The 23,451-nt window shown below is 50.0% G+C and overlaps 1 protein-coding gene across 7 annotated transcripts in view; it reads left to right on the forward strand.

The window, feature by feature from the left end:
* Positions 1-23,451, forward strand: part of SFMBT2 (Scm like with four mbt domains 2) — a 302,416-nt gene that overhangs the window by 20,969 nt on the left and 257,996 nt on the right. For all 7 annotated transcript variants that reach the window (XM_082740949.1, XM_082740950.1, XM_082740951.1 and 4 more), the window contains exons 2-4: positions 329-480; positions 7,921-8,015; positions 9,665-9,905. In XM_082740949.1, coding sequence (XP_082597075.1) covers positions 381-480; positions 7,921-8,015; positions 9,665-9,905 — 436 coding nt within the window. In that variant the 5' untranslated portion in view covers positions 329-380. The remainder of the gene's footprint in view (positions 1-328; positions 481-7,920; positions 8,016-9,664; positions 9,906-23,451) is intronic.

The raw sequence follows: 23,451 nt of genomic DNA on the forward strand, positions 1-23,451 counted from the left end.
GTAATTTTACCTGTTTTTCCACCTCGTCCTAGCAGAATGCCAGCGAAGACTCGCGGGGCTGTGCTCGAAAAAGTCTGATTGGTCAGAAAGCACCTTGGCAAACGTCGAGCCCTTGCCTGGGTCTGGTCGCACGTTGCTTGGGACACGGGCGCCGTCTCCCCCGGGCGTGGGTATTTCTGTTACCAGCGTTATGCGGCATCCTGCCTGTTAGGATGACCCGGTAGCAGATCTGATAGGATGCTCTTATGTGGCGGGGAGGGACTTGAAAAACAAAAGAAAATAATCAAGGTTCTCTGATTTTTTTTTTTCCTTTGTTGGTTGCTCCTAGGTAATTCTTGCTGCAGGATGCGTTAAGAGAGGAGGACCCTTACTCACCAGGCATGGAGGGCAGCTTGTCCGCGTCCAGCATGCAGGAACCTGCCTCCTCACCCCCGGAGAAACAGCAGAGCTCAGCGAGCGGTCATGGAGGTCTCGATTCAGGTGGGGCGTTGTTTTCTGGATTTCTCTCTCGGACGTGGTGATTCCGTGACCCGGATCTTCCTGAAAATGTTCAGGCATCAGTGGGCTGGACATTTCTAGATCCCTCACGCTGCCTCTTCCTAGCATCTGCTGTCATAGTTAGAAGCCTGCAGTAGCTTGAAAGTTATGCAAAAAACTAGATGGTGAGGGGTGGGTCACAGGGATGTGACAGATCGCTTCAGCATCTCAGTGGCTGACACAGTAAAATGTTTATATGTCATTTTTTGCCAGTCAGGACGCACCGTCTTTCTGTTACGAGTCCTGAATCAACAGGGACGTTATCTGGCTCCCAAGACACAGCTGTCCCTTTTGCTCAGAAACTCTTGACCAGAATGACTCTTGTGTTTGCACCAGTGCAAGGGAGGTGGGAATATCAAACTTGTCTCCCAAGTGCTTTGAGGGACAGGACAGCAGGATCCGCCCAGGCACCGACGCCACCACCTCCCCTCCTCTCGGAAACCTTGAGCGTGTCTTTCAGAGAAGTGCCGAATGGGAAAGAAATTTAAGTCACGTGAGCCTGTGGTCAAGTTTTTCCTCCGTTCAAGGACTCTTAACACCTAACCAGCCTTAGAGCGAATGTTAGTATTTCATCAGTGAGTTAATTCATGCATCTTTTTCTAAATACTTACACAAGAGTCCGTTTTAAAAAGATACTTTTTTTTTTTTTTTAATGATTGCTCTGTTTTCATCACAGCAAATTCAATCAGGACAGGTTAGCTGTCTGGATCTTGAATATTCGCTCTGGTGAATTCGTGTAAAAAGCTGTTGATCCTTAACTCAGTGGGAGATTTGACACTTATCTGGAGAAATCACGATGTTTGCCTTTTTATTTGGACGAGTGCGGTCAAGGGCAGCATTACCGATGGCTCGATATCATTGGATTTATTGCGATAACTCAAATTTCTATCTTTATCTGCAAAAAAAAAATCTGGAAACCCCTGAAGTTATTGCCTAAATATGTAGAAGGACGTTCATGTCTGCTTCCTAATCAGCCCCGTTTCCCTACCCGCCCCATTGGGATTGTTCTGTACCTAAGCTGGAGTGAGGAAACTTCTAGAAGCAGAGCTGAAACATTGTCTGTCCCCCAGTGGAAGTATGGAAATTCTCTTCTGAGGAAAGTCAGTCCCATAGGCGGAAGTTTCACCCTACTCTTATTTAAGTACAAATCTGCTTTTTAAAAAAACTGTCTTAGGTTTGCTGCGTGAGATTATATTTCCACTTTTCGTACCCCGGGCTCTCACCGTGCCTTTGCAGAACGGTCCTATGTCTGTGACTTCCTCGTTTTCAATAGTGTGTTTTCGAGCCTGTTGAGAAACCTAACGTGTGTTGACTTCTCAGTTTCTTGCAGCGGCAATATATCTGTCGAGCTCACGTAGGTTTTGAAGCCCATTAGTAATAATACGGTGTCGGGAGAATTATTTGGGCTGCGTTTCCTCGTGGGGGATCCCATGAATAGGGAAGCAGGAGATTTGTTCTGTCACCGGCTGGGCTGGGCTTGTGCCGAAGGCCCGTCGTGTGCACACGCTTCATGGTGGCTTCCTTGCTCATGCACGACGGCGGCCTGAATCACACGAGACGGGAGGCTCTTTTCTAGAAATGGTAGTTCTGAAGGACTCCAGAGTGTCTTAACACGCATCGACATGGGCCCAGGAGCCTGTCTCCCCTTTATGTGGCTGATCTTTCCTTTCTCCTTGGAATTTCCACAAGCGGCTCTTCGGAGACTTTTAGATGAGACACGAAGAGCGGCTCCTCAAGGAGAAATAAATTTAGGGCAGGATCTAAACCTCTGTGGAGGGCAGAGGCCGACTGCCAGAAACCCAGGGTCGTCTCCAACACTGTCTGTTAAACGGGGCAGTACGAATCCTCAGGAAGCTTATTTTCCTCTTCAAGCTGGCGATATAGAAAACAGGTCTGTTCTGGCGTCGGTGGTGGGGTGTCTGGTGGTGGGACCCACTGTGACATGTTTGGGGCCGCGAGCATTTCGTGCCGGACCCGCTCACCAGAAGAGCAGGAGAAGGTAGGCGCAGCTGGTTCTCCGTGGACCAGGGACAGGTACGTACGTGACCCTGAGTTTGAGCTGTATGGTAGGCACTCTGCAAGCACTTTGTGTCTGTTGACTTGGTTTACCCTTCCATGACCCCGTGAAATAGCTGCTTATATCATCCGCATGGTAAAGAGGGGGACACCGGACAACTTGGCAAAGTCCCTTGGCTCTTGGGTTGGGGCCAGGGTTTCATTTGCAGCATCTGGAGGCCCGGGAGCAGGTGCTCTGCACAGTGGGTCACACCTGCCCTTCCGTGCGGGACGAAGTCACCAAGGTGCGCCAAGCGCGCCCCCTCCATGTGCAGACACGCTCTTTCTGGGACGGGGGCACGACCCAGCTGTTTTCTTGTCCTTCCTCCACTTGTCTGCTGTCCCCTCCCCACATGTGATGGACACGGGCCGTCTCCCCCGGGCAGGTGACTACGCATAGGTGCCTGGAGCTCTTCTCAGCCCAGGTCCCGGGCCGGCTGCTGGGACTTGTGTGCCCACGCCCGACCCCGAGCCGCTGCCCTTCCTCGCGGGGGCGAGCCGTCCCTCTCCTCTGACTTTCGCTAAAGCTTCACCGGACCGCGGTGAGGTCCGAATCGGATTAACGGCTTTTTTTACTTCCCATTTTGCCTTTTCTACTCATGAAAGCTCAAATCCTAGTTTGACTGGCATCTGAGTCCTATAAAGGAAACAGGCGCCCCGGGAAACGGCGATTCCTCCCAGGGGCGCAGAGGATGTGGCCGGGATGAGCGCAGACCCCAGAGCCGGCGGCCTCCCCAGCAGACAGGGCGGACGGTGTTGTCACCCGGCGGGCGGGGGAGGCTGGGGACCCGAGCTGGTGCCGGGAACTCTGGGCTTCTCCAGTTGCCGTGATCAAAGCAAGCCAAACAACATGCCGACACGGTGATAAATAGACTCCTTGACATGATTTTTCCAGGCTGGCTGGATGTAATTTCCCAATGAAGCTGGAGATAAAGTGGGGTTGCACGTTCAGACCGGGCGGGCCTCTGAGTGAAGGGTTCTGCTGGGAACGTGGGCTTAAGCAGGTTTTTTTTTTTTTTTCTTTTCCTCTCTCTTTCTTTCTTTCTTTCTCTGTGTGTGCTAGGAATACATTAACTGCAGTCCCATAGATTTTTTTTGTTGTTGTTGTTGTTTAAATTTTGGAAGGAAAGGAGTCAACATTCTCCTTAGAAAAATTCAGATTTCTGATTCTTGGTGCTGGGAACTGGTTCTGTATGACTCCATTTGTGTTCCCTGTTAAAAACAAAACAAATAAAAGACCCCAAAGAATTCTCTTTAGAAAAGTTACTGCCTTCCCCTCTCCCTGCCCGCCCCCCAACTGGGTGACTGGGTGATTTTTATGTTGTGTGTGTGTGTCTTTCTGGAAAATTTCTCTAGCCGTCTGCATCGTCTTGAGTGCAGGTGATTGTCCCTTCCCTGGGGGACGTCTTGCGGCCGTGAACTTGGTCCTTCCTGTGACCTTGGGCCGCCCTTTCCCAGCGTCCTTCGTGTTGTGAGTCTGCTTAATGCAGTAATGGAAGTACTTTTTAAACCTTGCGGTGGTATGAACGCCCTGTCAGCCTACGTAAAGCCTTCTTTCTCTTCCCGAGGAAACCTTTCTCTTCTTTCTTTTCCCAAGAAATATCTAGGTGTCGTGTGAGATTTCATCAGCTCCAAACCTGCAGGCTCTCTGTTCTTTTATTGGCTAGTGGTCACGGACGTTAGCGCTCAGCCTTGCAAAGTTAGCCCAATTCAGACTCTAAAACCAAAACCTGAGATTGGATTCCTTAAAAAAAAAAGAGTGTGTGTGAGCCGCGTGTTTACCCTGCTTTCCACTTGCATGGGTAAGGTGTGTCAGCATCCACACCTGAACTTTGAGCATGCTTTCTCTATCTATCAGGGAATAGGCTGGTCCCGTAAGTAGCCTTCTGTTCTCCATCACTGAATGGCCACTAATGAGGGCGCCTGTTTTCTTGGAGAACGTGCGGTCTTCTTGGTCGCGTTTCATGGCCTGTTTTCATGACATCACAGGGAGAAACACTTCTGACTGGTGCCTTGGCAGGGGATGGAGCTTGTCAGCATTTCCCTGATCAGATGTTTATGGGTTGGCGAGGTTTATGAGTCAGCTGTAAATATTTGCTCTGGGTTTATGAGACCTCCTCTCGTAAACAGGGTGCGTGTTTATCTGTTGCTCATTGAAAGGTCTGCAGAGAACGGGCTGTTCGTGGATCGTGTGCCTGGGGGACGTGCTGTGAGTCACAGGTCGGGGAAGGCCTTCTGGTGGGGGACCCTGTGCGTTGTGTATGATTTTATCGTTGGAAGCTACCGGTGCTGGGCACACAGGCTTGAGCTTTTAAATAAAATCCCATGCCAGCTTTGACATCGAAGTATTTTCCTGGGACGGTAGAGCGTGGAATGGTTCTTCCGAGCTCGCTGGGGAGTCCCTGGGGGGCCTGTCCGTCCCCCCGGGGACTCGAGCGAACGCCCGCGTGAGCCTGGAAGCCGTCCGCAGCCTGCTCGTCGCAGGGAGAGAAGCTCGGTTTGTAATGAATGAGTTAAACCCCGGTGAGGACGGGGTTTGGGGAGAATGCCGGCGGCCTCGATTGAAGTTGTTGGCAGCGTGGAGAACCGAAGCGAGCGGTCTCAAGGCTGGAGCGGAGAGATTGAAGCCACGGGCTCACGCGCACGGATGATTCCACGCGATGGGCTCCCTGGTCCTTCCAGGCGTGGTGCTGAAGCTTAGTGGCGCTTTCCGGCCCCAGGCGCTGGCTGCTGCAGGCCCTTCCTCTGCGGTGTGTCCGCAGACAGATGCTTCTGATGCCGGGGGAGCCATCCCTCCCCACGAGATCCCTTCCAGTTCCCAGGAGCTGTTCATTGACCCGCAGCTCTCCCAGGACCACCTGCCTCCGAAGGCCCAGGCCCGAGTTTCATACCCTCGTCGCCCCTCCCAGTCTCGTCCTGCTGCTGAAGGCTCTGGGGGCTCTGCATGCGCTGTTCTTTCTGAGCTTGGCTACCGCTTCCCGCCTTCCCGCACTTCCTGCATCATCCTGCTGCCGGGCTGGGGTCTGGAGGGCTCTCGTGCGCAGCGGCACGGAACACAGAGAAGCTGGCCCCGAGTGTGCCTGGGTTCTTCAGGAGGAGGAACGGGTAGTGGCGCTGGAGAGCCTATGCCCCACGCAGGATGCAGGCAGAAGGGAGGTACAGAGAGGTGTCTCGGGACAGTTCCAGCTTGAAACAGGACAGCCCCAGTGGGATTCCTGCCTCTGTGACTAGACAGTCGCGTGGTCCCGGTGGCCGCCCCCTGCCCCCAGCCTCTCTGGGCTCCTGTCATGTGCCATGGGGGTGGTAGACACCATCCGGCAGGGTTTTGGGAAGGATGAAAGGGGGTGATGCACGCAAAGCGGTTAGCACCGAGCTGACACCCCAGTCCTGTATGGGTCTTTCGGCACTGTTGTGAATGCGTGGTGGCTCTGTGGGGCCGGAAATGCGTGACCCTGGCTGCGGTGGGCCGGCCTGCAGGTGGCACGGGCTGAGTGGGGGCCGGACAGGTAGGCTGTGGAGAAGTCACAGACTTCCTCTGCACCAGGTGCCCTGAGCAAATGAGATGTGTGCGGATGCTTCTGGCTAGTCCATCAGAAAGCAAAACTGGTAATTGATGCTTGCGGCCTTTTGGGCAAAGAGTTGTGAGTCGAGCCTTTGGGCGACACCTGGAGGGGTTTCCAGAAAGCAACTGTGTTTCCTGCAGCTTTGCGTCATGGTGTCTCGGCAACTTTGCGTCATGGTGTCTCGGCAACATCTCTTGTTAAGTGGCCGATGCAGGACCTGCTGACTTTTTTCAGGGAGCCTGTTTCCAATGGAAGGACCTTAGTCCCTGGCTAAAGTGGAATGTTGGGACAAAAACAAGAGGGAAGGGTTTCCTCTTCGGGTCGCTTTTATTTTTCCTGCACATTGAATTATAAACCAGCTCATAGGGAGCAACTCCAGGAGGCTAGTTCTGAGCAACTTTGATTTAGAAGACAAAATGTAAGGTCACTGCTTTTAACCTAGCATTGTTTGGCTTTCCAAAAATGAGCTGTCCATTTCCGAGACGATACAAAGTAGCACCAGAAAATTACTTGCCGTACTTAAATTGAAGAAAGCATGGCTTTCTTTCCAAGAGCCTCCGGCTGCTGATTCCCCAGCTCATCTACCAGGGCACAACATTTCTCCATTAATAATGTGGCCGAGAGCAGTATTTATTCTTGGCCCATGAAACAGGCTCTTGCTTATAGGAGATACACAGCTTGAGCATCAGCAGCCGTTGCATTCTCCCAAGGAAAGGGAAGCTAAACTTCGATGCTTTCGCTTAGCCACATGTGTGGACAGGCCTACGCTCTATGTTCTTTATGTTGTGCTAGCCTTGAGAGAGGTTCAAGTCATGTTTACAGCTTGTGTGTTCTTCCCGTTGGAATCCATGCATGATATTGTTATCCATGCATTAAAATGAGTTAGTGGGTTCTTTTTGACTATACAGATTGTATCTTACATACAGTCTTAAATGTTTTGGGAATTACTTGATTGGCAGCTGCTTGGTTTCTGTCCCTAAGTTGCTAGGTGACCTCACATACTCGAGCAAGGCTTCTGGATCTCAGATAGTTTTTTCCTTGGAAGCACATCAGAGTCAGTGCTTCCTGAGGTCCCTGAGGACACGAACAGTCTGTGCTGTTGCTGTCTGATCTCTAATCTCTCACCACTCTGAGGTGCCCGTGCTGTCGACACGTCCAGGTTTCCTTGACCTGGTCCTCCAACCTCCCCGGAGAAGGGAGGGCCACCGTGACAGTGGCTGATTCCCAACAAGCACTCTAACCGGCAGCAGATATGCCCTGAAACAAATCGCTTTTCATTTGCCTGAGAGCACTTAATTTTACACTTGATTTTGCCAGCATAGTTCAGGCAGGATTTCCTCAGTGTTCCCTTTCCTTAGTCAACATTCCACAATTCCCACGCCGAAGCTGACAGGACCAGCAGCATCCTGTTTTTGTTTTTTAAGATTTTATTTATTTGAGAGAGAAAGAGAGTGAGAACATGAGCAGGGGGAACATCAGAGGGAGAGGGAGAGGCAGGCTCTGGGCTGAGCAGGGGGCTGGGCACGGGACTCGATGGATCTGCTGACCCTGGGATCATGACCTGAGCCTAAGGCAGATGCTTCACTGACCTACCCACTGAGCCCCCAGGGCCCTCAGCAGCGCCCTCAACAAGACCCGTCTGCTCCGTTGATTGAGTTCCCTTGTCTCTTGCATTAAGGATCCCCTGTGCTTCATGGGAGGCTGGTGCCTTTCCGCTCTTCGCTCTGGTGTTGACATTCTTCCATTTTCCTTTGTCTTTTGACAGAAGAAGGTTCGGGCCTGGAGGAAATCGGCTTTAACTGGGGGGAGTACCTGGAAGAAACAGGCGCCAGCGCAGCCCCTCACACATCCTTCAAGCACGTACGTCACCCCGCCTGTCTTTCTGGTCTGCATTCGGAAGGTGGGAAGGGGCATCCGCAGGAAGATGCTGAACCTTTGGGAAGAAAAGGGAAATCGAGGCAGGATTTTTTAAAAATCAAAAGGGGAGGGCAGCCAGCTGTCAGAAGTATACGCCTCGTCCTTGCACTTGATCTCTTCTGCTAACAGGGCTGGGCCCTGGGCACCTTACCCTTATTCTGCACCCTGAGGCACCGCAGCAGACAGATGTGGCCCTGCAAAGGGCACACAGCCTGAGACAGGTAGGACTGATGGGAGTAAAGAGCCAGCAAACAGGGCAAATTCATAGGCTGAGTAATGTTATCGAGGAAGGATAATGATTTTTATTTTGAATGAATACTTTTATTTCAAAAGGACACCTATAAGTCTTAGAGCCATTTGTAGGCAGGTGATTGAAATTAGAGGAAATAACTAAATATTTGGAACACATTTGGATCAAACCAGAAAATTATCTTCTTCAGTAATATTTCTTTGAGCAACGCACAAAATGTGCCCAGCCAAGGACAAGGTCCAGGAAATAAAAGATGGAGGTTTTATCAGACTTTTGCTTATGTATGAGATTTTGGTAATTTATCATTAGCAAGGGAAAGACTCAATTTCCAGAACCCGAGTTCTGAGGCATTACTATTGCTTTACTGGAAATGAAAATTTAATTCTGAGAAACTTTTTTTTTTTCTTTTCCACTGGGCTATCCAAGGCAAAGATTTAGCCTGAGTCTGGTAAGCAAACTGGGGTACTTTTCCAGCCGGTTCTTGCTTTTGGCCCTTTTGCCTCTCAAGATGCTGGGGTGACTTGGCTGGATCCCTTGAGGGAGTTAAGGAAAGAGATACCGATCCACAATTTTTTGCTTCTTTTCTGGACCAGGAAGTCATCAACATTTCTCCACGTGGAGCCACCCTGTTCCCTTTGATCCAGTCACTTCTCCCACTTTCCTTCCAACCACAGTGCAGTTTCCTTCCCGACGCACAGTTTCCCCAGGCCTGTGCGCCACGTTTAAAGGAAAAGTTGCGTGGACCCGTCGACGAGCCACGTATAAATCAGGCAGCTGCTCCTTGGGGATGTCCGATGCGTGAGCTTTCCAATGTCATGGCTCACTGGCTTGCAAAGCTTCCTTTTTGGGGCACAGCTGGTACATATTAATACACTATCACCCCTAAATAAAAAAAGAAAAAGAAATGCATTCTTAAAGGCTGTGCTATTCTCCCGGTGGCCCCTAGCCACATGGAGTTTCTGAGCAGTTTGGAAGTGTGCCGGAAGTGTGCCCCACCCGGAGATGTGGGGTGACGGTAGAAAGCTCATGGGATTTTGTGGGCTGCCTTGGAAAACAACTCTGTCTTTTTTCATGTTGATTGCATCTTCAAATGGCAACATTTGGGATACATAATATTTGAGTTAAATAAGATGCATTACTGAAGTTAATTTCAACTGTTTTAATTTCTGATATTTATCCAGGCTACTGGTAAACGTCTGGTGGGTGGCTCTTCTTGTATTTCTCTTCCAGCTGCCCTAGGGCAAGAGGAATAGTGTTTTCAAGTGCTGGGTTTTCAGTAGTTCTCAACTGATACAATGTGTCTGATGCAGTGACATTTTCCCTGTGTTTCTCCTTCCTGAAGGTTGAAATCAGTCTTCAGAGCAATTTCCAGCCAGGGATGAAGTTGGAGGTGGCCAACAAGAACAACCCCGACACGTACTGGGTGGCCACGGTCATCACCACGTGTGGGCAGCTGCTGCTTCTGCGTTACTGTGGATACGGCGAGGACCGCCGGGCCGACTTCTGGTGTGACGTGGTGATCGCGGATCTGCACCCTGTGGGGTGGTGCACACAAAACAACAAGGCCTTGATGCCCCCAGACGGTAAGCTCCCTGCGTCTGGACGGCCAGGTAGCCCGTGTCCCAAGCCCCCAGGCCTTTGGAGTCGCACATGATCATCGTTCCAGATGCTTGCGGAGACTCCAAAACCGATTTATTGGAAGGTCTGGTGCTTTGTGGGTTCTTCGAGAGTTTCAGTGTGAGGAGGACTCCTAAGTGGGAGGGGGACCTGGATGCATTTTTAGTTGTCCGCTGAGACCTCCGGGGCCTTTTGGGGACTAAAACTTTGGAGTCTAGTCCTCAAATGGGAGTGGGGGTAGGAGAGGAGGAGGCATGTCACAGAAACCTCGTGTCCCCCCGCAGATGGATGGTGTTGCTTTTCTTCTGCTTTAGACACTGGGCATTTTTAAGACATCACTTACTTACTTCCGAGAGAGGGAGAGAGAGAGTGTGAGCTGGAGGGACAGGGAGAGAAGCTGAAGCAGACTCTATACCAAGCACAGAGTCTGATGTGGGGCTCGATCTCACGACCGTGAGATCAAGACCGGAGCCGAAACCAAGAGTTGGCTGCTTAACTAACTGAGCCACCCACGCGCCCCGAGACTGGGCTTGAACAGTCGCCTAGAGCCTGTGGAACGGGCTTCTCTAGTAAGTTTTCATTTGTCTTCTTGTGGGGAGACTGTCAGGGTGGGAGGCGTGTAGAAAACCAGGCAGACGTGGAGAAAGGCCGTTCTTCCCAAGGGAATCGTCAGAGCTTGTAGAGAGAAGGTACATGTAGTTGCCGGAAACCCAGTGGTTCCCTCCAGCGACCGTACCCCTCAGGGGACATTCAGCCGTGTCTGGAAGCATTTTGGGTTATGACAGTGGGGTGCTGCTGGCCTGTGGTGGAAGGGCCAGGGGGCCACACAGGACAGTCCCCCAAACGCAATCACGGGGCTCGAACTGCCGGTGGCACGGAGTTGGAGAAGCCGAGGAGCTTGTCTGATCCCGTAAGTGAGAAAAGCCGCCTTGCCAAATATTTGAATCGTAACACCCTGTTTTCAGTGTTTGATCCCGTGGTGACAGTCGCGGTGATGCTTGAAGACCCTGAGTGCCGAGGCTCAAGGCTGTGTGGTGTCTTCATAGTACCCGTCCGTCTAGTTTAACTTGGACTTGATATATTTCTTTCTGCCTGACACGTAACGTTGCAGAGCTGAGTTTTGAGTTCCTTTTTTGTCCCCCGTATTGGCAGTTGCTTCCGCCCAGGACTTTGAGATTTGATCTACTTTCTGAAGTTCTGATATATTGTTCTTCTGATTGGTGGGAATAGTCTGCGGCTTTCTACTCCCCCGTGCCGTGCCCAATAGAGGGACTGCTAAGAGGTGGTCATGGACGCACGACCCATGACCCGTGGAGCTTGAGTTGCATTTCCAGGACGTTTGTAGGGACCAGATATGTTGCCTGGGCCTTGGCTGCCATCAAGGCCCCTGAGTGCCTCAGAAGAGAGAGAGACGGGCCCTTTGGTCCAGCTTTGGGTCACTGCACCTGTGCTCCCCCACGCGCAGGCCGTCTTCCTACCCCTTTGCCTCCTCCTCCAGCCACAGGCTCACAGGCGGTCAAGGTCAGACCCTGTTTTTGCTCACAAAGTCCGTGGTGCCCTCAGAATTGGTCACATTTGCCACCCTGCCCCTCCCCCCTTACTGATCCTTGAAAACAAATTAAATGATGATACACATACCGTGAAATTCGCCCTTCAAAGTGTACCTTTCAGTGATTTTTGGCTGCACACAGGTTGCAAACCGTTGTCATTGTCTTGATGCCAGAGCGTTGTCCTCACTGCGTAAGGGAAGACCGCCTCTCTGCTCTCCCATGCCTTAGCCTCTAGCAACTGCCGGCCTGCTTTGCTTCCACGGCCTCGATCATGGAAACACATGGAATCACAGAATGTGAGGCCGCTTGCATTCAGATTCTTGAACTTTGCATCGTGTCCTGGAGGCTCACCCTTGTTGTTCGCTGCGTGGCTCAGGACGTCATGCCTTTTCCTGGCTGCGTACTGTTCTGCCGGCGGCGGTCTGCTCTCCGCTCTGCTTCAGCATTCGGCCGTGGGCGGGTGCAGCCCTAGTCTCTGTTCTGTGGTTTTACCCGGAGCATTAGGCGCCGCGGTGGGCTCCGTGGTGGGCGATCGTGCACTTGGGTGGCCTGGTGCTGACACCTGTGCTTGGCGAGGTCTGAGTAGGTGCTCATCCAGGGAGCGAATACTCTGGAAGGAGGTTCTGGTCTCTGCTTATTGTGTAATGCCCTTGAGGAGAGGAATCCCTGAAGTGCCTTTCTTCCTGGCCTTTGCGTGTCTCTGGAGCTGCGAGTGTGAGCCTTGTTTCTGCTCTGTCTGTGGAGGGAGGGGCGCTCGTGGGTGGTGACCGGTCCCCGCTGTATCTCTGCGCCCCATCCCAGGTCTGCACGCACGCACAGCGGGCTGAGCCCGGTAGAGCTCTCTGCAGCGCGTCCTAGCCCGGGCCTGCACTGTGGGTCTATCTCTTATTTTTTTTCCCCTCTTCACAGAGTTTTAAGTGGATGGAAACTTGTGAACTGTATGCACAGTGTCAGCCCATCTCTAGAACCTTTTTGTCCTGCATAACTGAGGCTTTGGACCCAGGGAGCCGCAGCCCCGCATTTTCCTTCCCCTGGAAGCCTCCACGGCACAGCCTGCTTCTCCGTGTTTGCACGTCTGATTCCTCATGTACCTGGGGTCGTGCAGTGTGTGTCCTTTTGTGTCCTGCTTTCTTTCCCTCAGTGTTGTGTCCTCGGGGTTTGTCCGTGGGCGGCGTGTCCCGGGATTTCCCTTCTTTTCCCTTCCAGTTTTATCGCGATGGAGGGAAGCGACAGCCGGGTGTGAGTTTGCTGCACAGCTGTCCTCTCGTAGAGAGACAAAGACGAACCAGAAGAAAAAAGTGTGTTTTTCCCGTGATGAGACCTGTCGGGATGTACTGTCTGAAAACCTCCAGCTGTACCACACGGCAGCGGCAGCGTCCTGCGCCTGCTGTCCCTGTACGGTCAGAGCTGGACGCTTGTCCCTCTCGACCTCCGTCCTCCAGTTCCCTGACCCCCCACGGCCCTAGGAACCGCACATGTCATCTCCTGTAGTATGGGGGTTACTGGTTCTTTGTTTTTGTTTGTTTGTTTTTTCTTTTGAGTCGACACAGAAGTAAGGTGCTTACAGTGTTTGTCTCTGTCTGACTTATTTCACTTAATGTAATGCCTCCGGGGCTGTCCGTGTTGTGGGAGATGGCAAGATGTCCTCGTTTTCTTGTGGCTGAAGAACAGCCTGTCCTATGTACCTACAGTGAACATTTCGGTTGTTCCCGGGTCTTGGCTGCTGTAACTTAGGCTGCTGTGAACCCAGGGAGTCTTGGTTTCCCCTGGGGAGATACCCAGTCACAGAATTGCTGGATCGTAAGGTCGTTCTGGTTTTACGTTTCCGAGGAACGTCTGTACTACTTTCCAGAGAGGCTGTACCGACGGGCACGCCCACCAGCAGAGCATGGGGCTCCCTGTTGTCCACACCCTCGCCAGCATGTTGTCCCTTGTCTGTCTGAGGACAGCCATTCCGCAGGGGTGAGGTGAGACCTGCGGGGGGTTTTGATTTGCAATTTCCCTGATGGTCAGTGATGTGGAGAGGTACCCGTGTGTGCTCTTCGGAAAAATGTCTATTGGGAGCTGCTTCTCAGTTTTCCTTTCTCTGTTTATTGAAGTATCCTTGACACATGTTACGTTAGTCTCAGGTACACAACCCCGTGATTCAGCGTCTCTGCGTCTCGTGCCGTCCCCACAGGAGTAGAGCTCAGGTACACAACCCCGTGATTCAGCGTCTCTGCGTCTCGTGCCGTCCCCACAGGAGTAGAGCTCCTACCCAAGCCCTTACGCGGCGTTACAGTATCGTCAGCCGTATTCTGCATGTGGTATCATCCATCCCCGTGATTTATTCATTCCATAACTGGGAACCTGAGTCTCTCACTTGCCTTCACCAAATACATGAAGGGAAATGGGTGAAGCTTCTGCCCATTTTTTTTTATAAAGTCTTTATTTATTTGAGAGAAAGAGAGAGCGAGTGAGCACGAGTGGAGGGGAGGGGCAGAGGCAGAGGGAGAAGCAGACTCCCCGCTGAGCAGGGAGCCTGGGACCCCCAGATCGTGACCTGAGCTGAAGGCAGACTCTTAACTGACTGAGCCACCCCACCCAGCCACCGCTTCTGCCCATTTTTAAATTGGATTTTTTTTTAAGCTGTTGAATTGTATGAGTTAATATTTTGGATAAACTCCTTATCAGATCCATGGTTGCAAATATTTTTTCCCATTCTATAGGTTGTCTTTTCATTTTAGCAATGGTTTCCTTTGTTCTGCAGAAGGCTTTTTAGATTGTTGTAGTCTCGCTTAATCATTTATTTTTTATTTCATCGTTTGTGCCTTAAGTCTCATATCCCAAAAAAATCACCCCCAAGACTGATGGCTAGGACCTTTTTCCCTGTGTTTTCTTCTAGGTGTTTTATGGTTTCTGCTCTTACATTGAGGTCTTTAGTTAATTTTCGTGAGTTGTGCAGATACAGTTTCCTTCTTTTTTTAAGACTGAGTAATACTCCTTTTGCTTTGAATGAAAACAGCCATGGAGGTGAGAAGATACAATGTAACATATGGTTATTTAATTTCCCTGCTCTGTCCTCTCATGAAGCAAACCGGTCTGGATGGATGGTTTGTGCTGATGGAATATTGGGAGTATATCCTTGCTACTCGGAGAACGAGAGATCGACCCACTTGCTCAGCTCCAAACACGACTGATGGCCACACAGCCATGCCCATGCCCCCCTTGGGCGGGTTCTTGGGCTGCCTCCCTGCCTTCTTGCTGTCCGTGCTTATCTCATTCATGACTCACTCTCCAGGTTTGACACGTTAGCAGCTAAATGCCCTTGGAAGGGGTGCACGATGGTTTCCCTTATAACAGATTCTCTAGTGAATCGTTTTAGAGGCAAGTTCCAGAGTGCTGAATTTTAACACTCTCAGAGCTAATGGGTTCCTTTGGTAGAAATCCATGCTGTTGCTTGAGAGAGAGGGCATAGTTTATTAATCAATTCTTCTTTCTCGCTTGGATGAAAAATGTGGCAGCAGTCACAGTTCCAGAAGCAACATCAAATTTGTATCCTACTGACTTTGCGCTATTAGGCAAGACAGAGACACACTTAAAATGACAAATTCTCCATGAAAAACAGGAACACCCTGTAAAGGGGGGAAGCATTAACGTGATGGAAAGATTTGAAGCCCGCTCCAACAATAACAAGTTATGCTAATTTGAGAATTTCTTTATTGCCAGTTTTAAAGAACTTGAAAAAAATTTAGTAGGTAATCAATATGACTTGGAAATCTTTAGTGCAGAGAACAAAGTCAGGAAATAGCAGGTTCGTGGGGGCAAAAGGTTTTATTGATCGCTGTAGTACAGGATAATTATTGCTTTGTAGCCAGAGGCAACGGTGGTTCCGCAGGGAATCGGGGAATCTATTTTTGAACAAGGATTCTTGTTTGTGTGGTTTTCTGTCTTAGAGAGCTAATATCCTTAGAAATTCTGCATCTGTACCCAGTCAGTCTTTGTCGTGATTAAACTTGAAAGGCATCACAGGATATTAACACAAGGTGAAGTCCACGACACATAATGCTTTTTCTTTGGGATTCTCCGTGGTGGTGGACTTTCTTACCGATCTCAGGGAGCAGGGGGTCGTCGTAAAGGCAGAAACATCGCGGCTGGAGCCAGGGATCTGGTTCTTATCTGGCCCCTGCCATTAACCTTGCTGGCGAGGTGGGTTTCCTCTCCATTTCCTCATCGTTGAAATGAGCCTGTCTTACATCCAAAGAGCTTTCCAGTCCGACATGCCTGGGTTTAGGGTCCTTGCAAAGGAAAGGAGGAGCAAGGGGTGCTAGTTTCCTCACGTATATATGAAGCGTGGAGTCGGTTTCCGAACTAGGGTCTGTGGCAGCCCAGCCCAGGAGTCTGTACGAAGCACAGAAGTTGCCGTGTTACTGTTGGGGTGATCAGGCTTCAGTGTATCGGGGAACACACGAGGCTGGGAACTTACTGGGAGTGCCTGGGGTCCGTCATCACCTGCAGCTGATAGAATTTCCCTCGATAAAGAATCTCGAGAGTCGTTGACTCTGGTTCCCTGTTGGAGCCCAGAGAACTGGGAGTCATCCTTCCCGGAGCCAGAGTCCGCGGAAGTGTGGCCGCCGCAGTCAGTGCAAGCATGACGGCTTCAAAGTACGGGCGGCGGGGCCAGGGGCTGAGGGTGTGGGGTGATCTTGCCCACCAGTGGGAGGAAGCAGAGAGCCCCCTCTCCTGCGGGGACTGGGATCGTAGCACCCAAGACCTCGGAGGACATTTTGGGATCGTCCCAAGTAGTCTTAAGCATCTTTTGGAGCCACTGCACCAGGACAGTCATTCTGTGACCCGAGATGATAGCTTTACCAACCACGTAGCATCCTTCGTGGTCCCGTATTTTCTTGCCTTGCTGTTTGCGACGAATTTAATGTTTGATTTAATGCGAGCCGTCATTCTTCTGCTCAGTGTTACGCAGAAGGAAACAGGCCAGTGGCAGCTCCCCTGTTTCATTAAGGCGTGATTCCGGTCAGCCGGCGAGAACTCTGTTAGAGAGGACGTGTGCAGAGAGACCTGGGTGGACTGGCCGACGGGCCGTCCAAAGAGCCGTGTTCCTGCCCATGAGCTCATTGGCGCTAATCTTTCATATTAGAAGTATTAAGAGACGTACTACATTAAAGCATCGGTAAGTGCACCAGGGGATTAGAGTTCTTATTAGGGGAGCGAGAGGTAAAACGCTTTGGCTTAGTAAATCAATAAGGCTTGATTTATTCATAAGCACATGCAAAGCCCGCAAAGGGCAACTGCCAAATAATTATTGTTTATGGTGATAATGTACGGAAATCATTTAATCCGGTGACTGTTTCTCTGTTATTTACTGAGAACGAGCATTGCTGCCTCTCAGTGTCCGGGGCCCGAGAGTCTGGAGCTCACGCCGGTGCCTGCCGTGTCCCCTGACAGGGGATGCTCCTGTAGGACCGCAGGAAAGTCTGTGCGATGATGCCCGTCCAGATAAATCCCCTCACCCTACCAATGCAGAAATAGTCATGCGCGCTTCCGACTGCCGCCGTTAAAAAGTGTTGGAATTACGGTGCCTTAGGAATCACGCCACTAATTTTTATTTTCCCCATTATTAAAATTTCTGTAATTTGAATTGCAAACTCCGCAGTCTTGCCAGAATGACTCTGTTTACCATCCCAAGTTGAATCGAAATTACCGGGAGTTAGTTAATATATAACTTATTTGAATAAAGGGATGTTTATTCATGAAGTGTTAGAAGCAAGTGTGAACAGGGCCTTATGTTACGCGGGTGGGTGCTTCCAGGTTCTGGAGCCTGGTCTCGGGACTGTTCTGGGGGATTTTGTTTTTACCGTAGTTGATTATAAATTAAGAGCTGGGGGCAGGTGACGCACAGGACTGGGGAGTCAGTGGGACAGACAGACCTTCCGGTTGTTTAACTGTGGACTCTAAGAGGTTGAAGTTGATCGTGTTGTATTTCTTACTTAGTTTATTATGTAAGTGACATTTTAGCAATAGGGTTGGAACTGACGCAGTACCACTGTTTGCATCACTGTCCCAAGTGTCGTGGAGCTCCTGTCCGTCCAGGTGGTCATCTGCTTGCCCTCCAGGTCATCTTCTGTCCCTTGTGTGTTGGTTCTTGTTTGCTTGGGTCCTGGCGGTATCGGAGTGTCGGGCGTGGACCAGGAGGGCCCCGTGTGTCCTGTGCCTTCTCCGAGCGCGTGACCTCATGTCGAAGCTCCAGCTTACAACACGCTGGTCCGTGCGATCGCCGAGTTTTCCTTCCGCTCAGAAACGTTCTGAATGTTAAGAATCCAGAGAGCGCTGAGTGAGGTTTAAAAGAGGGCTCTGAACTAAATGGGCTCGTTGAGTAGACGCCTATGAAACTGTGTGTGTGTGTGTGTGTGTGTGTGTGTGTGTGTGTGTTTTGCTTTGTTTTTAGCCTATGGAAGGAAAAACGAAACAAAAACCAAAAAAAATAAAACATACAAAAAGATAAGGCAGATGAAATGGTCCTCATTTCAATCAAAAACCTTGTACAGGCAGTGGTGAACAACTATTTGTTTATCAGAAAAACTCGGGTCTCTTCTCCTCTAATCCTACTGCTCGGTGTTCGTAGTTGTTTTCTGAAACTCACTATGTCCTGCATGTCCCTTTAGTCACTGTCTTGCCCAGTGAACGAGTCCGTCATGAATTTTTTCCTGTTGGCATCACAGCTCCTCAGTTAGAAACGGCTTCACCCCCACGGTATTTTTGCTGTGTCCCTGCTTGTGTACCTGCTAACTGAACTTAACCCTAAGAAGACCTTTGGCAACTTTTTGAAAAATGTGGCTTGGCAAGGGTGAATCTGTCCCCAGGCCCGACAGCTTGAAGTAGATTTGAAGGTAAGGGCGATCCCCTCCCCCACCTTCTGAAGTCCATGCTTTGAAAGTAGCGGGGGGGGGGGGGGGGGCGGTCAGTAAATATTTGTTTATTGATTCAGTTGTGTCAATAAGACTTTCGAATCTTTAGACTTGAAATATTGGAACCGTATGACCAAGGAAAGTTGCAGAATTGGCTTCTTGGGGCTTTTAAGAAGAGGATAGAACGCTCCTTGTCCAGAATGTTTTCCATCTCGTCATTTTTGGAGGCAAATAAATGGAAGAGATTCGGTCTGGAGCTTCCTTGCCAAGTGGTAATCATGAGATTATGTAAAGTTATGTAAATTCTATCAGATGCTATTTGGGTGTTTCTGCACTCCGTGAAAACTGTAAGCTCAAAGCGGCACGGTAAGATTTTTCCCTTTTGGTGTTTGTCGTCGTAAAAGCGCTTCCTTTCTCCTGCTGCTTAATCCGGCAGCGTCTCCTGGGGGTCGGGCCCGCTCTGATTCCGGGCTAGAGGCGGTTAGTTCTGTGGGTCTCCGTGGCCTCCTGTGGGCCCTTCATCCCCCACCAGGGCCTGCCTTCTCTGTCCGCCTTCCCCCATTGAAGGTCCCAGCCCCAGATTGCTCCTGATGGGCCCCGGTAGTGCTGGCCTCCCACACCACTCCAGTCTCTGCCCTGGTGGGTCCTTGAATCCCCTTGGGACCCTAATGCAGCTCCTCTAAGAAGCTTCCAGGCACCTTGGAGCAGATGGCCCTCCTCGGACCTCTGACTGACCTTCACAGCCTGACCTGCCTGTGTTTTCCCGCCCAGAACCAGGAGCCCCAACACCGTCTGTCCCTCCATCATGCCTCTGACTGCACTGGTGAGCTGCTCCCACCCCTTCTCCTGCCCTGGGCTCCTGAGCAAGACTGTGTCTTCCTATGGCTGCTTGTTAAGTACCCCCTCCCCACCCCCCATTAAGGCTCAAGTTTCCAAGGTCATGCCTTTGTTGCAGGACCATGCACTCTGTTCTAAAACCATGCCTTCTGCATTTATCCGAGAGGTTGACAGGAACCCCTCCTCCCCGCCCGACACACACAGCTGTGTGGGGCTCTCTGAGGGTGCCTGCCCTCCACCTCCGGGCTTGCTGACCAGCCACGTGGCTCATGCAGCTAGCCTTCTGGATGCTGGCTCCCATGATGTGTTGAAGACGTAGGTGATGTGACTTGACCATGGCTTCAGCTGCTTTGAGGGCTTGCGTCTTCGTTTTATAGCCTGTCTTCTGCTCTGCGAAGGGCCACACGTGAATGTGAGCACAGCAGGGGTCTTTGATGTTCGCATCGTACTTAGACCAGGACGAGAGGGGCGTCTGGCCTGGGATCTGCCTTCTAGAAACTCAGCGAGTCTCCGGACCTTCTTAGCCCCCCGGGGGTCTTGGACTCAGTGTGGGCACAGAGAACGCCTCATTCTGAGCGTTCTGTCTGGGACAAACGCTGGTCGGGCACAAGGGAAGTGAATCTGCGTATCTCTTACGCCCATGGAGACAAGGCCTGTGTCTGATGGCTGTGGATTTCGTGGGTCGTGGCATTGCCCTGAAAAAGTGATGTGCGTGTTAATAATGCTACATGTTACTGAGGATCGACCTTGCGGGGAGCATAGACGGAGACTTTCTGCTTATAAAGTTTCCCTCTTGAGTAGTGCTGAGTGTCCTTCTTTTTTGTTGTTGTTGTTGCTTTCTTGGTGTCCCATGGTGTGTTTCCAGAGGCAGTCAGTAATCGGTGCAGAGTTCGTGACACGCTTGGACGTCGGCTGAGGGATAGTAAACAATACTAAATTTAAGTGTGCTTATGAAATGAAAATATTTTACAGTATAAATTCATGCTCATCTCACACCTGTGTGTTTAGCTCTAGACACAGTGATTTTTTGACATCAACAGCTGGAAGGTCGTTGGATGCTAGAACGGTGGGTAGTTTTTAGAAAGACATTTAATGAAGGTTCTGTTTATAAAAAGTAGATAACATACTAAATTTTATTGAAATATTTTAGATAAAAATTTTGATACTAATTATAATTTGTAATTTTCCTATTAGTTTCAGTAGGTGATTTGGAATATTTACAGGGAAAATAGCTTTTTTTGAAAAGCTATAATAAAATAATTGGAGGGATGCTAAGCGTCTGCCTTTGGCTCAGGTCATGATCCCAGGGTGGTGGGATCCAGTCCCGTATCAGGCTCTCTGCTCAGCGGGGAGCCTGCTTTCCCCTTCCCTCAGTCCGTGCTCCCTTGTTTGTGCACTCTCTCTCTCTCGCTCTCTCTAAATAAATAAAATTTTAAAAAAAAAACCTCGCAATTTTGATTTCTGTATTTTGATTTGCCTTGTTTTGATGGAGAATATTAAAATTGTATAGACTGGATATAATTATATTTTATTTTTTATTCCCTTAGAGGATTGCTGTGAATAGAATACAAATTATGTGAAAAATCTTGATTTTTTTTTTAACTAGATAGTTAATGCTTTTTTCTGAGAAAAGGACAAGGAAAATAACCTTTATGGAGTAAATATGTAATGATTTATGAACTATGGAAATCTCTAATTTATTGCTTACCCAACGTTGTTAGCCCATCAACAGCCAGACACACCATCATAATTAAATTTATTAATCTTCGGCATTTTGCCTACTTGCGCTCGTACGTAAACCATAGCTTTTTACATACTTGCCGATTCTGTTCTGATGAAGATCTATTTGCCAGCGGAGGAGGATGGGGCAGCCTTTATCTCGCAGTGCGTTTGATGAATAACTTGAGGACGTTCCCACAGATGTGGCGGGGGGGGGGCACGTTTGTGCCCTTGCTGGGTTCTTTCCAGTCTGGAGTAGGGGAGTGACCCTGAATCAAGGCTTCCACAGCGCGTCTCTCATGGCCCCCATGACCTGGCCTGGCTTGCATCCCAGGACTCAGTTTCCGGAACCACACGTTCTATTGCTCTCTGGAAACCCATCTGCCTGAGAAGACACCAACAGGTGTCTTTCTCCTGCTGCCTCCCCCCCCAGCCTGCCTTCTGCTTTAGAGAAGAACGTCATCTTTTGCCTCATTTTTGGGACACCGAACTCAAAAAATCCATGTGTGTTTTTTTTTTAAAATATTTTATTTATTTATTTGACAGAGAGAGAGATCACAAGTAAGCAGAGAGGCAGGCAGAGAGAGAGGAGGAAGCAGGCTCCCCGCTGAGCAGAGACCCTGATGTGGGGCTTGATCCCAGGACCCGAGATCATGACCTGAGCTGAAGGCAGATGCTTAACCCGCTGAGCCCCCCAGGCACCCCTCAAAATACCCGTGTTTTAAGCGAAGCCTCCTTCACTCGAGATACCACATTACGGTTTTATGCTTTTTAAGCTTCATTGTCAAACTTTGTGACATTACTTAAGTTTTGATCGGGACCAAAAAAGAATTTTAATACTCGGGAGCCTAAAGACTTTTTTTTTTTTTTTTTTTTAGCTTATGGTTGGAGGAATTTTAAAAAGTTTTAAATTCCATTTTACATTTTCTTTCTGTTGCAGGGAAGTATGGTAGGACGAGCAGAAAAACAGTTGGGAGTGAAAAGCTGGTTTGTGGGATTGTAGCTGGAGGGTGTGGGATGGGTCTGGCCTGCGGCGGAGGAGAGCGCTCACAGATGGGTAAGGCAGCGCTCAGTCCGGTGCATTTCAAAGTGCGCGGCGGAGGGGCCCAATCATTTTCCCGGGTGCAGTTATGTGAACGATGTGGCAGTTTTTTCCCAAATGTCGTATGTGCACTCATGGGAAATGACATCCTTTGCAACCATCTGAATGAATGAAGGATTTTAGAATGCCCCATCGAAAATCCATGACTGGCGAGTGTAGATTTTCAGAATCATTTGGAGGGGGGATGGGAGCAGTAAAGCGTGACACTCGTGTCAGAGGAAAGGCCACTTTGAAGAGCAGAGTTGTCCCTCCTGCTCTCCTGGGCGGATATGTGGGCTTTATAATCTGGAAGGTGTGCGTGTTCTGAACGTCCGTGCATGCCCACCTCAGACTCGTAATTTAGGTGTTGAGAGGTGTTTCACGGCTTTGAAAGGACGTCTCGTAGCTGGGCTTTCATAGAACTGACATCCCAGTCACGGACTCCTGGCAAGTCTTGCTCCAGGGTTCTTCACTGATGGGAACACTAGGAGCTGGTGGAGAGAGGACCTTGGGTTGAAGGGGGGGAGCCCTCTCATGGCTGCCGGCAGCTATTCATTACTATTGCTGTAGGAATGGAAACAGTTTTATGTCAGTCTACCAAGGATTATTTATTGAGGTTCTACTATGCGCCCAGTGGCTTTTTTTTTTAAGATTTTTTTTTTTTAAAGATTTTATTTATTTATTTGACAGAGAGAGATCACAGTAGGCAGAGAGGCAGGCAGAGAGAGGGGAAGGGAAGGAAGCAGGCCCCTGCTGAGCAGAGAGCCCGATGCGGGACTCGATCCCAGGACCCCGAGATCATGACCTGAGCCGAAGGCAGCGGCCCAACCCACTGAGCCACCCAGGCGCCCCTTAAGATTTTTTTTTAAGTGTATTTATTTGACAGAGACAGATCACGAGCAGGCAGGCAGAGAGAGAGAGAGAGAGAGAGAGAGGGAGAGAGAGGAGGAAGCAGGTCCCCTGCTGAGCAGGGAACCTGATGTGGGGCTCGATCTCAGGACCCTGGGATCATGACCTGAGCCGAAGGCAGACGCTTTAACCCCCTGAGGCACCCAGGTGACCCAACGCCCAGTGGCTTTTTTGGTGGGAATATATGATATGGTTAGTATTTAGCATTTTACATGAATTTCATTTGTAATATAGTCAACTTTTGGCCAATAGAATGTACTCAGATGATGGGCTTACTTTTGGAAACAAATTTTTTTTTTAAAGATTTTATTTATTTATTTGACAGAGATCACAAGCAGGCAGAGAGGCAGGTGGGGGGGGGGGTAGGAGAAGCAGGCTCCCTGCTGAGCAGAGAGCCCAATGGGGGACTCCGTCCCAGGACCCTGAGATCATGACCTGAGCCGAAGGCAGTGGCTTAACCCACTGAGCCACGCAGGCACCCTGGAAATGAATTAAAAAAAAATTAATTTGAGAG

The sequence above is a fragment of the Mustela nivalis genome (assembly GCF_964662115.1).
Source record: "Mustela nivalis genome assembly, chromosome: 7".
Classification (NCBI taxonomy): Eukaryota; Metazoa; Chordata; class Mammalia; order Carnivora; family Mustelidae; genus Mustela; species Mustela nivalis.